Here is a 15,137-nt window from a genome sequence, read left to right on the forward strand (position 1 = left end):
AATTTTAAATAATGAAAACCAATAATTATATCATTCTATCTTGAAGTGACAAGAATTACTGACATTTGAGTAACAACATTGTTGGAATCTATTAAATTTTGACAAAGTTATGGGCATTTAAAAAAAAAAATCTCACTGTCAATTCGAATAATCGATTTTTGCCTGAAAAACAAAATCACGTTTAATTCGGTCGAAAATTTTTTCCGAGCCAAAAGACAAAATACGTGTCTCATTATTTGGACCAACAAACCATGTATTTGAGTTTGGTCGAAATTAAAAAGCATCAGCGTATTTTCCAATGTAGGTCATAAGCTCTCTGTGTTCAAAATGCAAATAAGTTCAGTCGTTTCCACGTATTAATATAATTAAACTTTTTAGTAGGTGGAACCTCTTAAAAAGGTAGCCTATTTTCCAGTGTAGGTCATAAGCTATTTGTGTGCAAAATTTCATGCAAGTCAATTCAGTCATTTCCGCGAATTAAATTAATTAAACTTTTTTAACAGGTGGCAACTGTGCTATAGTGTAGGTCATAAGCTATCTGTGCACAAAATTCCATGCAAATCCGTTAAGTCGTTTCCGCGTGATAGTTTTCCAAACATCCAAACACACAAAAATTTCACATCTTTATATTTATAATATTAGTAGAATTGAACCAAGTACAGTGAAACCTCCCTTGGGCGGACACTCACCGTCAGTCATTTTTTGTCCGCCCAAGAGAGGTGTCCGCTCAATGGAAGGGAAGCTTATTTTAGTACTTTTTAATATTTTAATTAATTGAATAGTCACTATTTCTTATTTGAATAAAAGATATTGATATTACATCGTTCAAACAAAAATGTGCATGTATTTTTTCAAAAGTGCATATTTCACTTATGTGCGTAAGTACATATTAAGTAATAACAAAATAAAAATAAATATTACATTTCAGTCCATAAACTACATAAAACCATAGATTCATTACATAAAAAATTGGGAAATTGTCGATTGACGTAAGTTTAATTTTAAATTTTTTCAGTGTCAGTACCTTTTTCATCAATAGTTTTCATGTTTTTATCAGTAACAAAATCCAACCAGAAATCTAAATTTTCGGTCCATGTATTTATTATTATCTATTGTTATAAATTCATCAGAATTGGAATTGGATTCTCCAAGGGTTTCTGGTAATTCAAATAACGAACCTAAACCACTGCGCAAACCAAACTAAATGTGTGCATAACAATCACATTTTATGCGGGAAGTCCCCTTTTTCCATTTAGTAGTCCGCCTATGAGGAGTTCGCGTCCGCTCAATGGAGGTTTTTGTTTGATTTGTTATGAAAAGAAATCTTAATGTCCGTTGATAAGAGGTTCGCGTCCGCTCAATAGAGTTTTTTGTGTAAATTTTATGCAAAATAACTGTCCGCGTCCGGCCAAGAGAGTGTCCGCTTAAGAGAGAGTAATTTGTTCCGAAATTTATACTTAAAACTTGGTATAGGAAAAAATGTCCGCCCAAGGGAGATGTCCGTCTAATAGAGGTGTCCGTTAGGAGAGGTTTCACTGTATTTGGGGTGGGGTGAGCTCCCTGATAAACAAAAAAATTTCATGTAAAAGTGTCACCGTTTTTGAAATATTTACATTTTTTTTAAATTAAAAAAATCGTACTTTTTCATGTATTTTCTTTAACTGCATCTATAAACCAGGCTATACTTAGTAAATTTTTATGTAAAATACTTCCAGATAGTTNTTTTTATGTAAAATACTTCCAGATAGTTGCCTCTCCATACTCAAATGCAATGTAGTTAAAATATATTAAGGAACCATCATAAAATTATGACTATTTTGTGATTTTAATTTTTACTTTTTGATATTTTCTTTCCCAACTTTGAATATCTCTGGTGGAAAAAAATGTACTGAGCTATAACTTTACATTATATAAAAAAATTGCTTATTTAATAAAGATTTCAGAGAGGTGCCACTCTTAATGTTTCGAATAGAAAAAAAAAGTTATAGCCGCTTTTGTGGGCAAAGGACTGAGACACGCTAGAATGTATTTAATAGATTTAAATTTAAGTTGCTCTTTTTACCGACCAATGACATGCTGAATAGTACAAAGGTACATTATAACCTGCTCCTGACATTATTTTATGTTACTTACCGGAATTCGGACTAGAGTCTATAACAAGGGCTATATCTATCAATATTTTTTGTGAAGGATGGGTTCACGTGAAATAAAATATACATGAGTTGTTTGAAGAAAAATTTATTCATTTATTGATAAAATATGCTCAAATTGGCGACCTTCTACTCTAATACAAGCTCGGCACCTTTTAAGAAAAGACGCTTTTAGAGATCTTAAACTCAATTGGGCTATCTCAGCAGCAGCTCCATTTATTTGTTCCCGCAAATGCTCTTCGTTTTGAATTGTTTTTGAATAAATTGTGTCCTTAAGACAGCCCCAGAAGAAAAAATGNATTTGTTCCCGCAAATGCTCTTCGTTTTGAATTGTTTTTGAATAAATTTTGTCCTTAAGACAGCCCCAGTAGAAAAAATCTAATGGATTCAGGTCTGGCGATCTAGCGGGCCACGTGATTGGCCCGTATCGTCCAATCCATCGGCGAGGATAAGTTTCGTCTAAATGAGCTCTTACTTCACGCCCGTAGTGAGCAGGGCACCCGTCACTTTGCAGCCATAGTCTTCGCCGCAGGGTTAAGGGTACATCTTCTAAAAGAGTTGGAAGCCGTTCCTGAAGGAACTCTAAATAACTGTGAGAGTTGAGCGTTGGTGGCGGTTCAACAGGTCCCAATATCTGACAATTAAAAATACCGCACCATGAATTTATTTTGTACCGGTACTGCGAACGATCTTGTCTCATTTCGTAAGGATTGTCTATCTACCAACAGTGAAGGTTATGTAAATTAAAATAACTATCACGTTTACATGATGATTCATCGCTCCAAATTATTTTATTAAAAAAGTTGGGGTCTGATTCATGCACTCGCCGACTCCGAACGGCGATTGTATTTTTATGAGAATCTGCTTTTCATGGCAGAAATACACTCGGACGTTTACCATTGCCCTCCGAGGGAGACCGCTGTTAAGAGAAAACATTTTTTCTATATTTTTTTTGCGATGTTGCTTTGACCAGGGCTTGAACCCAGGTGCTAATGAGTGAAAGCGCGCACTGCTTACCACTACACCCCAGCGGCCGGTAAGAATTACCTTCCTTCATATATTTTTCTATGGGTCCGGGCGAATACTTCACGACCCGGATGCCGACGATTGGGGTATCGCTCTGCATAGAGCCTTTGAGCAGATCTGGCATTACAGCAAGCTTCACCGTAAATTAGGTGAATATCCTCATATTCATGCGACGTATACTGCGCGTTCTCTATCATAGTATTAATAACACAATGTCCGAAGGGTCCAATTTCACAAAATCCACTTTCACTAATTCCGGTAAGTAACATAAAATAATGTCAGACGAGGTAATAATGTACCTTTGTACTATTTGGCATGTCATTGGTCGGTATTAAGAGCAACTTAAATTTAAATCTATTAAATACATTCTAGCGTGTCTCAGTCCTTTGCTCACAAAAGCGGCTATAACTTTTTCTTCTATTCGAAACAGTAAGAGCGGCACCATTCTAAAATCTTTATTAAATGAGAAATTTTTTATGTAATGTAAAGTTATAGCTCAGTACATTTTATTCACCAGAGAGTTGCGGAAGAAAATATCAAAAAGTTAAAAATCCCAAAATAGTCCTAATTTTATGATGGTTCTTTAATATATTTTAACTACCTTGCATTTGAGTATGGTAAGTATAGCCTGGTTTGTAGATGCAGTTAAAGAAAATACATGAAAAGGCACGATTTTTTTTAATTGAAAAAAATGTAAATATTTCAAAAACGGTGACACCTTTACCTGAAATTTTTTTGTTTATCAGGGAGTTCACACCCCACCTACCTTCCCCTAAAGTTTGGCACGTTACTTCTGGGACACCCCGTATACAGATGAGACTCTCTGCGTTTTAAATTTTCTCTTTGGATTAAGCAGAGGCATTTAATATTTAAAAACATATATATAGATATACATATTTTAAATTAGTAACAAAAATTAATAATGAAAATACATGCTCTGGCTTTTCCTCCAAAGATGCCCGGCTAATTTAGACTCACGCTAGTTAGATCCATGACAAATTAAAAATTTTTATTAAATTACAGATTAGAATTTGTTTTTGTAAGTATCTCTAACCAAAGCTTTTTCTAATCAAAAAAGTGCCCCGTATCAGCAACGTCCCTTTTATTGGCTAGAGTCCCTATGTTATATTTCAGTGTCCTTTTGCTGAAGAAGTATTTAGCTTGAAGCATCCGCACAAAGTTTTTCCGACAAATAATGCAATTATATGAAAATTTTTTCAGTTTAATAAGTAGCTTTGAAAATGTAATACAAAACGTTTTCGTTTGAAACATTTCTTGCGTTTAATTGATTGAAATTTTCGTTTTTATTTTAAAAGTGTTTCGATCACTTTTCTGGATTAAAATATTGTCGCACTGTAATTTGTGGGAACAATATCCTAAAATGTTTCATTTTAGTTTTGAAAGTACACATTTTTGGCGTGGTTTTTTTCATTTCAAATTTTCTTTTCTGCCAAAAGACAAAATATGATACATATATTGTTCAAGTTTATTTTGCGAATGTTTTGTTTTAAAGTTGGGATGTGCCGGGAATCCGGTAGATATCCGGAATCCGGGTTATCCGGTCGGTTTTTTTATCCGACTATCCGGCCTGATACTGTCTAAAATCCGGCCGGATTTCCGGATTTGATTATAAGAGATTTAATTTAAAAATCTGGTTCAGAATATTTTATTTATTTTTATGATCAAATTTATTAATATCTAATTAGTAATTTAAAAATTTATATATTTTTCATTATGAAAAGAGGCATTTCCGCATTATCGGGAAACAACCAATTTATATTTTAAACAAAAATGCTACTCGATGCACTAAACTCTTTTTTTGAGTCCATTGAGGAAGGTGGTGTGCAGAGATACTTCATTGCCAGTGTAAGCAGATTTGGATAATCTATGCGACTATGATTCCACCAAATTAAAGGATCTTCATGTCTGGGTATAAGAGGCAGCTATAAATATTTCTCCATTTCTAAATCGTTGCTTTTTTCTTGTTCGATCGCTGCCTTGTCTGCACATCGTTTGGCTATTCACATCACTACAAAAACTGGAATCAGCATCTGAGCCACAGGCGATTTCCTCAATGTATTGCCAAATATCCTGGCGAGATCGCTCTTCAATAGAATATAGCGCAAAATGAACACCTCCGGCGACAAATTACGTTGTCAGTTGCAAAATAATGTGCAGCCGAAATTATTTCCAAGCACCGAACTACTCCGAGCGACTGCTCTGCAATACGCGTAACTTACTTTGTAAAGCGGCTCAGAGGTATGTCTGATACCAAATGTACATTCTTAATTCCTACTTACATAAGGCGGCCACGTCTTAGTTAAAGTAATGGAGATTCGGCAGGGAAGTGGTAAGGACCGCCAGGTGAAGGGCAATACCTTGCCAGCAACTTACACTTCACCCGGCTGTCCTTACCACGTCACTGACGAATCTCCCTTACTTTAACAAAGACGTGGCCGACTTATGTAGGTAGGAATTTAGAATGTACATTTGGTATCAGACATACTTCTGAGCCGCTTTACAAAGTAAGTTACGTGTAATGCAGAGCAGTCGCTCAGAGTAGTTCGGTGCTTGGAAATAATTTCGGCTGCACGTTATTTTGCAACTGACAATGTAATTTGTCGCCGGAGGTGTTCATTTTGCGCTATATTAGTAGATGACATTGGCCATGATGACAATTTTGGTACTAAAAACTGAAAGAAAACGTGGCTTACCTCGTAAGGTGCTTACCTATTTTCCCAGTGCGAATATGTTGTACAAAAACACATAAACAGAAGTTCACAAAAGTTGATACAAAACTATTCGTCGATTTAAATAGTTAAATTTTTACTGCGCATGTTTATTTTACGAGGAGGAAGCATCGAAAGCCTAACCCCGGCATTGTGAGACTTTAACCCAAACTAAACTTCCTACCATCATGTACCGTTCCCCTCTCGGTACCACCGTAAAAGATTTCTTCGGGATTAAAACACTGTGTGACTGATAAGGTTATGGATCTATTCTCTTCTTCTTCTCTTATTTGGCGCTGTAACCGCCAAAGCGTCCGTCGTTTCTCTTCTGTGCCAACTGACGCCAATTGGAAATACCAAGTGAAGCCAGAATACTTTCAGAGCTGGTGCGTCGGTGTCAAGCCAGTGGAGCCGCTGTATTTTAATTCGTTGCACTATGCCCATGTCGTTGTAAAGCTCATACAGCTCATCGTTCCATCGTCTGCGATACTCGCCGTCGCCAACGCGAAAAGGCCCGTAAATCGTCCCCAAAATCTTCCTCCCGAATACTCCAGGAGCCACCTCATCGGATGTTGGCATTGTCCATGCTTCTGCGCCATATACCGTCATGAGTGACTTATAGAGTTTGGTTTTCTTACGGTTATAACTGTCAACAGTGATGTGGGTGCCAAGGCGCGAATGTGCTGATTGTTTGTTTGATGACAGGAGATACTTCGTCCTGTCCTCGTTTACCACCAGACCCATTCGCTTTGCTTCCTTGTCTAACTTAGAAAAGGCAGAACAGACATCGCGATTTTTCTTACCTGTCATGTTAGTGTCATCGGCATAAGCCAGCAATTTTACGCTCTTTTATTTGTTTATTTGTTTAATTTAGCCAATGAATACATCAAATATTCTTACAGACTATTAAAAAGAAAAGTAAAGTAAATTTACAAAATTAATCTAAAATAGAAGATAACAAATTCAAAAAGTCGTTTACAAGCTGTAAAATCAATATGAATACAATTTTCGATGTGATTAAGATCGCATAGAGCTTTTGTTATAGGAGCGTTTAATGCATAAACTGTTTTTACCGGGCCTATAGGAAATGACTCAAAATGACGTAAATTTCTAAGTGGGGCATTAAAACGAATACGTTCAAGGAGGGGGGCACAGTCCACCCGTCCAGAAATAATATCAAATACAAAAGATAGTGACAGAATCGATCTCCTACTTTCCAGCGATTTTAAATTAATGAGCTTACATCTAGCAAGATACGAAGGAATAGGTTCATTAAAATGCAAGGTTCGAAGAGCAAACCTGATAAACACCTTTTGAACTTTTTCAATGCGGTTAACGTAACATGCATGATATGGCCTCCAGATAAATGAGGCGTACTCTAACCTAGATCTAACAAGGGTAGTGAAAAGCAATTTAATTGTATACGGGTCAGAGAATTCGGAACTGTTCCGTCGCACAAATGCCAACATTGCATAGGACTTTGAGACAATGTAGTTAATATGATTGCTGAATGTAAATTTTCTGTCAAAAATTACTCCCAAGTCCTTAATCTCAGGGACGGACTTTAAATAATAATTGGAAAAATGATAGGAAGTGTGAAAGACTGTGGTACGTTTACTGTAGGTGACGTGATAGCATTTGTCCTGCCTTCAGTAGATCAAGAAATCAAAAATCTACCCTTTACTGCAACAACAGCGCACAAGCTCTTCAAAAACCACGGCAAAAACCACCCGAATTGCCTGTAAAACTGCAACCTTTGCGGACGTTTGTACAATATATTGTACAAGACACTTACAGCCTTTCAGTGCAAATGTACAATATATTGTAAATTTTTTTTTTACTACTCGGGAAAAATATTTTAAATCATGATAGTTTAACTTAAGCATTTTTATATGATGAAATGCTTTTTATATTTCCATACTATGTGTTTTTATTAGCGATTTTACTTGACTTTCACGTATTTTTTGTACAGGAAAATACCACAACTTACATGTCACTGGAATTTTATAAAATGGTATACTTTTAAACTAAATTGTAAAAATATTTTTGAAACGTTTTCGATTTTGAAATTTACGTAAACTATTCGAGACATTCCAAGNATGTGTTTTTATTAGCGATTTTACTTGACTTTCACGTATTTTTTGTACAGGAAAATACCACAACTTACATGTCACTGGAATTTTATAAAATGGTATACTTTTAAACTAAATTGTAAAAATATTTTTGAAACGTTTTCGATTTTGAAATTTACGTAAACTATTCGAGACATTCCAAGACTTCATAAAGTTTAATTTGTTTTCAAAAACATTAATAAGATTTTTAGTAGCACGCTTCCAATGTTACAAAAAATTAAATGTACAATATATTGTACAAATGCAGGGAAAGGGTTAAGCTGAAGTGCGATCTGCACATATGTATGTCCATTAGGGTGGTCCAAAAACAGTAAAGTCGGAATTGTAATGCTCTCACCCCCTAGGATTGTTCTATATTGTTCTATATCTAAAATTTAGAGGTCGCTCAAAGCGCTCAAAGTTTTCCTTGTATTTTTATATGAGGAAAAAACAATTTTTCGTAGAAATGGTATAGAATTCTTGAAAATAAATATTTTTCGATCGGAAAACTCTTGTTGTCTTCAGGAGACTCTCAATAATAATATCCAAATGCTTATTTAAGCATTTTTTAATCCTAATGATTTTTTATTGGTCCCCTCCTTGCATTTGTCGGGGTTTTTGTGGGTTTATGGCGGACCTATAAATTATAGTTGCGATGAAAAAATGATTAAATAAACAATCGGGTATTATTATTGGGAATCTCCTGCAGATAAACAGAGTTTAAGATAGAAAAATATTGATTTTTAAGAATTCTATGCCATTTCTACGAAAAGTTACTTTTTCCCCATATAAAATACATGGAAAACTTTGGCCGATTTGAGCGACCTCTAAATGATTTTTGATTTCAAAATAAAAAATAGGGGTATATATTTTTCGGTATAGAATAATCCTAGGGAGTGAGACCATAAAAATTCCGACTTTACTTTTTCACATGCATTTTTGAACCACCATACATACATACGCATTAACAAGTTGCCCTTCCTTATCTTAGAGTGTTCTACTCTCAAGAAGCAATTTAAAATGTAAACATCTTCAATATGTATGTACATATGTATTTATGCATGCACTCTTCTCAAGGGCTGACTATAATATGAATAGGCAACAGTGTTGCCAGAACTTTTTGGACGAACCGGCTAAATTGGCAAATAAAACCGGCTAAAAACGGCTAAAATGTTGCAACTAAATTTCACATGTTTTATTTAAATAAATCACGAGTAAAAAGACTGTTTCTTGGAGAGAAGTTACAAATTCGAGCCGGAAAAAATTTTGCCAGCAAGAATTTGCAATTAGGAAAAACATATGATTGTGGCATATGGTTGGAGTTTTTGTCGACGATAATTTGAATAAACGAGTTCGTTAAATTTAAAAATTTACAAACTAGAGCGATTTTAAAATGAAAAATGTATGTTAATACTTGTTTACTTAATTAATTTAGTTAATTCCAATGATTTGAAAGGGACTCGTCAAAAAAAAAACTGTATTCTTAATCGAAATGCAATCTCAGCCAGAGTCGATATAGTAAACCCGACAAAGAAATTGAAACGTATGTTGAAGAAAGTCGGACTGACAAGATATATACACGTAGATCCTGTTTTTTGCCCCTCTGAAAGAATTTAAAAATTCTATACAAATTTCTTTTGTTTGAAATGCAACCGTGGACACTAGCTGGCAGAAAAACTTGCAAATTTGCGTTCGTACAGAAAATTGCAAGTTTCTCTACATGGGAGAGAATTTGGGGGCATTTTTCTTACTATCTGATATTGTGAGTGATAATTCTCGCTGGATTTTCGACGAACAAACCTATTGTCTTCCCTACAAGGCCTCTTCAGACTGACCGATTCTCAATACACTCAAATAGAAACCAATACACATAAAAACGCTATAAAAATTTCCCTTCAATTTTAAGGCAGTAAAACAACGACCTTAAGTTAACATCAACCGAGGCCATATGTTGACAAGGGATGCAAAATCACAGTTACACAAAAGAACTGGTCAGATTTTTCAGAAATCCCTTCAATTCTGATGTAAAATATGATGCCAAAAGACTGCAGATCTCCCATTTAGATGACCGGTCATATGACCGGCAGATGTCTCGTAGGATTCCCAGAGAGTTTTGCTTTACATAGAAATTTGTGCTCTTTTATTTTCATTTTGACTCACTTCAGTGTTGGTTCATTTAATTCAAGTTGGCATTCGGTTTTTTGGAATTTAATAAGTTCTCAGCAAAAAAGTTTGTTCAAAAAAATACATATGTGTACATAGTGCTTCAAAATATCAATTTTTCCCTTACCTTAAACCTTTGGGAGTGGGCAAAAACGATGTTTTGTAATTTAGGCAGAATTGAATATGCGCTATCTGGGAAGACAATATCTAGATGTAATATTTATTCTGTTTGTTGGCACTATATCCAAACACAAACGCATCCTAAGTGTCTTAACAGTGAAACAATTTCTTATTTTCTAAGTTTGCGAATAGAACTTCACACTTAAAATTTAGACATTTATAACAAACATTTTATGAACAAAATCCCTTCTTCGTTTTAAATAAAAATAAGCGAAATCGGCCCAATTTCATGCAACCCTGCCTGACATGAAAATTTTCTCCACGGTAAGTCCAGTAGCCAATTCTAACAGATTTTGGGTCGCTGAGTCAAAAATGGAAACATATATACATATTTGAAATTTAAGAAAACAAGGAAAATAGCAAAATCGGCTAAAAACGGCTAATTTTTTTCTGCAAAACGGCTAACAAATCCGCTGCCGGCTAAATCGAAATTTCTCCGGCTGTTTGCTATCGCAACCGGCTAAATCTAGCCGGAAAACGGCTAAAATGGCAACACTGATAGGCAAGCGTATGCAAACGTGCGAATACACATAAATCGTATTCTGAAACTATAATGTACTTAACACCAAGTTTCGTCAAGTTTCGCCAAACGTAATTTGCTTAAGGAAAGAGCGATACTGGTCACACCTTCCGTACGGAATCAGCTGTTTGTACTCGTATGTATGTACATATGTACCAGGGTTGTTGCGAATATTCGCATTCGCAACCACGGAGCTTCCGCGTTAATTTTAACATTCGCATTCGCAATAATCAATGCGGAGCTTTTGCGAATGTGAATGTTGTGCAGTGCACCGATAAAACGTATCTAAAAAACAGGTAACCTTTGTATTATTTAGCTTTATTTTTATTGTTGTAAACTATATCAAGATGGTTGCTTTTGGACACAATTCATAGACGAATTATAGGTGCCTAAATTAAAAAATAATGAAAACAAGTGAATTTTGTATGTAATTTTTAAGAGAGGCACAATTAATTATGTCATACATTTTGAAGCACACCATATACTGCTTTGAAATTTTATGTGCAATTAGTACTTATATATGCACTTCATAGGTAGTTGGTAACTAAAGTGTGCTTTTAAAAATAACTAAATGGCAAGAAACGAAATGTGTATAACTCTACTTTTCAAAATTTTGGGTTTATCGCATATGGGTGTTTCCATCCGAAGATCCACCACGACAAAAAAAATAAAAGTCTTATATCTAACGTATTTACGGGCCGATTTGTCCGCGTTTTACAATATATAATGGCTATGTAAGTAGAATCATGTTTGAGTAAAATTGTCTTCCAAATTGTCTTCCTAGGTGGCGCCAAGGTAAGGAGATATTTCGAAAAACCGTATTTATTATCCGATTTGGTTCGAATTTGGCGTCTGTAGTTGAAACATAATAAATGATAGATTTCCAACAAATTGACCCTGAATTGGCGCTGAAGTCAAAATATATTCGACATAAAATACATGTTTTATTTGCGTTAAAAATTCATTTAACAGCAATAGTAACAAAAATATAACGATGGAAATTTATGTCACGTGACGCCACGTCACGTGACGTTTCACACTTGGGGTTGTAAAAGAAAATTTAAACAAGTTGCATTAATTCAAAAAACTCTAAAAACAACTAGAATTGCTGCAAATCATACTAAAATAAGTTTCATGACAATGGCCATCCACAATTCGCAGAGTGTTGCGATTTTGTAAGAAAAGAAAAAATCAACTTGCATTTTTTGTCACGTAACGACACTCCTTTTAAATACTTATATTTCGGGACCAAGCAGTTCGATTGTTTTAATTTTTCGGTTAAATATAGAGCTAATTATGTGCTATACAATGGCCCAAAAAAGTTAAAGAAAACAAATGGTATTCCTTTTTTGTATCACATTGAAACATACAACTGTCACGTATGCGACGTATGGAAATATCCATATAGTTTTGAAGCATTCCATTTTGAAAACTTTTTAAGTTTATATTGTATTCTACAAACTATCACTAATAATATGACAGCTTAGCAAGAGGAGTGCTTTCAGAATAAACCAACTTTTAAATATAAAAAATTATGCGAACTTGAGCGTAATTTTAATTCCAAAAACATCTTAATTGAAGGCACATTTGAAAAATACGTCGAAACGCTCTAAATCTTTTTATAACTACTAGTCCTCATAACGTTACATATACCTTTAAAATGCTTCAAAAAATTTTCTGTAGAAGTGTGTAAATACCCTGATTTACTACTTTTAACCCTAGAACACACACCCAGAAAATACCACGTAAACACACACCCGGGATACGTTTGTACCCGGGACCTTATTTTGCGGTTTTTTTAATGCTTATTCAACCGATTTCTATGATTTTTTTTTAGTATTACCTGATTATGCGGACTATGAGGATGATGAAGAAGACGATGAAGTAGAAGAAAATAATGAATTACCTGCTAGTGCCGAAAAATTTGTTGCACGTGATGGTACTGAGTGGATGAAAGAACCAAATGTAAGTCGTCAGGTACTCAGACAAAATATTATAAGAGAACGTTCTGGACCAGCTAGATGCACTGAAATGCTGTCAATAGAGCAAACATTCAAATGTTTCATGAACGTTGAAATAGCTGATATAATTATGCGCCACACAAATAAGTTAGCAAAAGAAACTTATAATAATTACAACAATGCGCATCCAAACACAACTCCTAAGTCATGGACGCCTGTGTCAATAACAGAGCTGTATGCATTTTTTGGCATACTTATTATGACTGGTGCGAACCATAGCAATGGAGAACATGTTCGAGATTTATGGAGCGTCAAAAACTATCCTTTATATCGCGCCACAATGGGAGTCAACCGTTTCTGTTCGATATTGCGGTTCCTAAGATTTGACGATAAAAACACTCGTGCAACACGCTTACTAACTGATAAAGCAGCACCGATCAGTGAGTTGTGGACGATGATGAACAATAATCTTGCTGCACATTACAAGCCCAGCTCATGCTTGACGATTGATGAACAATTATTTCCTTACCGTGGACGCACACGGTTTACGCAGTACATACCGTCAAAACCTGCTAAATATGGTATCAAGGTTTGGTGGATTTGCGATGCCACAAATGCATATCCACTGCATGGACAAATATATACTGGCCAAGCAGAAACTGGTAGGGAAACGAACCAAGGCGAACGAGTGGTGAAGGATTTGTCTGCCAAATACCAAGGAAGTGGCCGAAACATTACAATGGACAATTTGTTTACGACCTTGCCAGTTGCAGAACTGCTTCTCACCTGGAAACTCACGATCGTTGGAACTTTGCGCAAAAACAAATCATATATTCCTCAAGAAATGAAGCAGAACAAAAACAGGACAATTGGTTCAACGACATTTGGCTTCAAAAATAATGTGACAATGTGCTCTTATGTTCCCAAAAAAAATAAAGCAGTAATTTTGCTTTCGACCATGCATAATGATGCTGAAATAGCTGACAGTGGGAAACCTGAAATAATTGAATATTATAATCGTACCAAAGGTGGTGTTGATCGAATGGACCAAATGTTTGCGGAATATCCAACACAAAGACAAACAAAACGATGGCCACTAGCGATGTTCTTCAACATGTTGGATATTACAGCTCTTGCAGCCTACATTGTCTACGATTTGAATAACCCTATGTTGCCTTGGAGAACAAACAACAAGCGTAAGCAGATCCTGCGCAGCTTGGCTGAAGCATTGTGTATGCCCATTATTGAAGCCAGAGCCATAAATCGTCAAGTGACGCGAAATTTTTCGACTAAAATTGCTATTGAAGCATATTTCAACCGACCGGTGGAATCAATGGTGTCAACAGCAGCATCAACATCTGCCGCAGCGCGCACGCCAAAACCTGTGTCCGGATCTTGCTATTTATGTTACGCACAAGAGGAAAAACGCCGTAGAAAAACCAGAAAGCTGTACGACAAATGAAGAAGCCATAAGGGAATGATATATTCAATAATTTTAAATGGGGCTCTTTGAGGAATTTATTTTTAGCAAAAATTTTAAAAACAATAATTTTGTTTACTTGTCGGGCAATATTTTTTTCATAAGGGTATACATTGGATCCTTGCTCCTGATCCTTGATCCTGATTGGCTATTTAAAATCAAAGAGTATGCTCCTTCAATAGGGATTTCCAGCAGAAATGGTTAACGTCTGGCTATAAGAGAAAAGGCTAGATATAGGTCTGACCTTTAATTAGGTAAGAATTGCGTAACTATCTGAGACCCTCATCATCCGTGATTTAATTCAAATGCTTGTAAATAACGGGGTGTTTAACAAAAAATAACAATAATCTGATCCGATTCGGCTGGCAGCCACGACTTTGAAAACCGAATTTTAATCAACAATTTTCATTCCAGCAAAATATAATTTTTTTCTATCTCCACATATTAAGCTCGCTATAAGCACAAATTTTTCAAACCTGTTGCAGAAAAAAGTATTAAAAATTAATTACGAAAATTTAATTAAAAAAAAACTCTGATGACGGTACAGGTTCCCCAAATTCTAAAACAGCCAAAGGAATAAGAATGAGGAATCCTTTTTAAAAAGCTTTATAAAAACCTGAGACATCTTGGTTTGGCTTCTAAGCGCTGTTTAAACAACGATCTCGCCATTATGCCAGATTCTTCAAGTGAAAATTAAAGTCAGGAGGATACATCCAACATTTTCAGCCCCGATTCAATTCTCATTACTTTTTATTAATTTAATATTCCAATTTTTAAATTCAAGTAGTAATAAAATAAATATTATTAACTTTTCCAT

The 15,137-nt window shown here is 35.2% G+C and overlaps 1 protein-coding gene across 1 annotated transcript; it reads left to right on the plus strand.

The window, feature by feature from the left end:
- Positions 1-12,716: 12,716 nt before the first annotated feature.
- Positions 12,717-14,302, plus strand: LOC108373121 (piggyBac transposable element-derived protein 3-like; the record flags this gene model as incomplete). The annotated part of the gene is made up of 1 exon (XM_017628966.1): positions 12,717-14,302. A coding segment is annotated over one exon (1,586 nt), but the record flags the coding sequence as incomplete, so codon positions are not given.
- Between the last annotated feature and the right edge of the window lie 835 nt (positions 14,303-15,137).

The sequence above is a fragment of the Rhagoletis zephyria genome, unplaced genomic scaffold (genome assembly GCF_001687245.7).
Source record: "Rhagoletis zephyria isolate East Lansing unplaced genomic scaffold, Rhagoletis_zephyria_1.1 Rzeph_scaffold_06391, whole genome shotgun sequence".
Classification (NCBI taxonomy): domain Eukaryota; kingdom Metazoa; phylum Arthropoda; class Insecta; order Diptera; family Tephritidae; genus Rhagoletis; species Rhagoletis zephyria.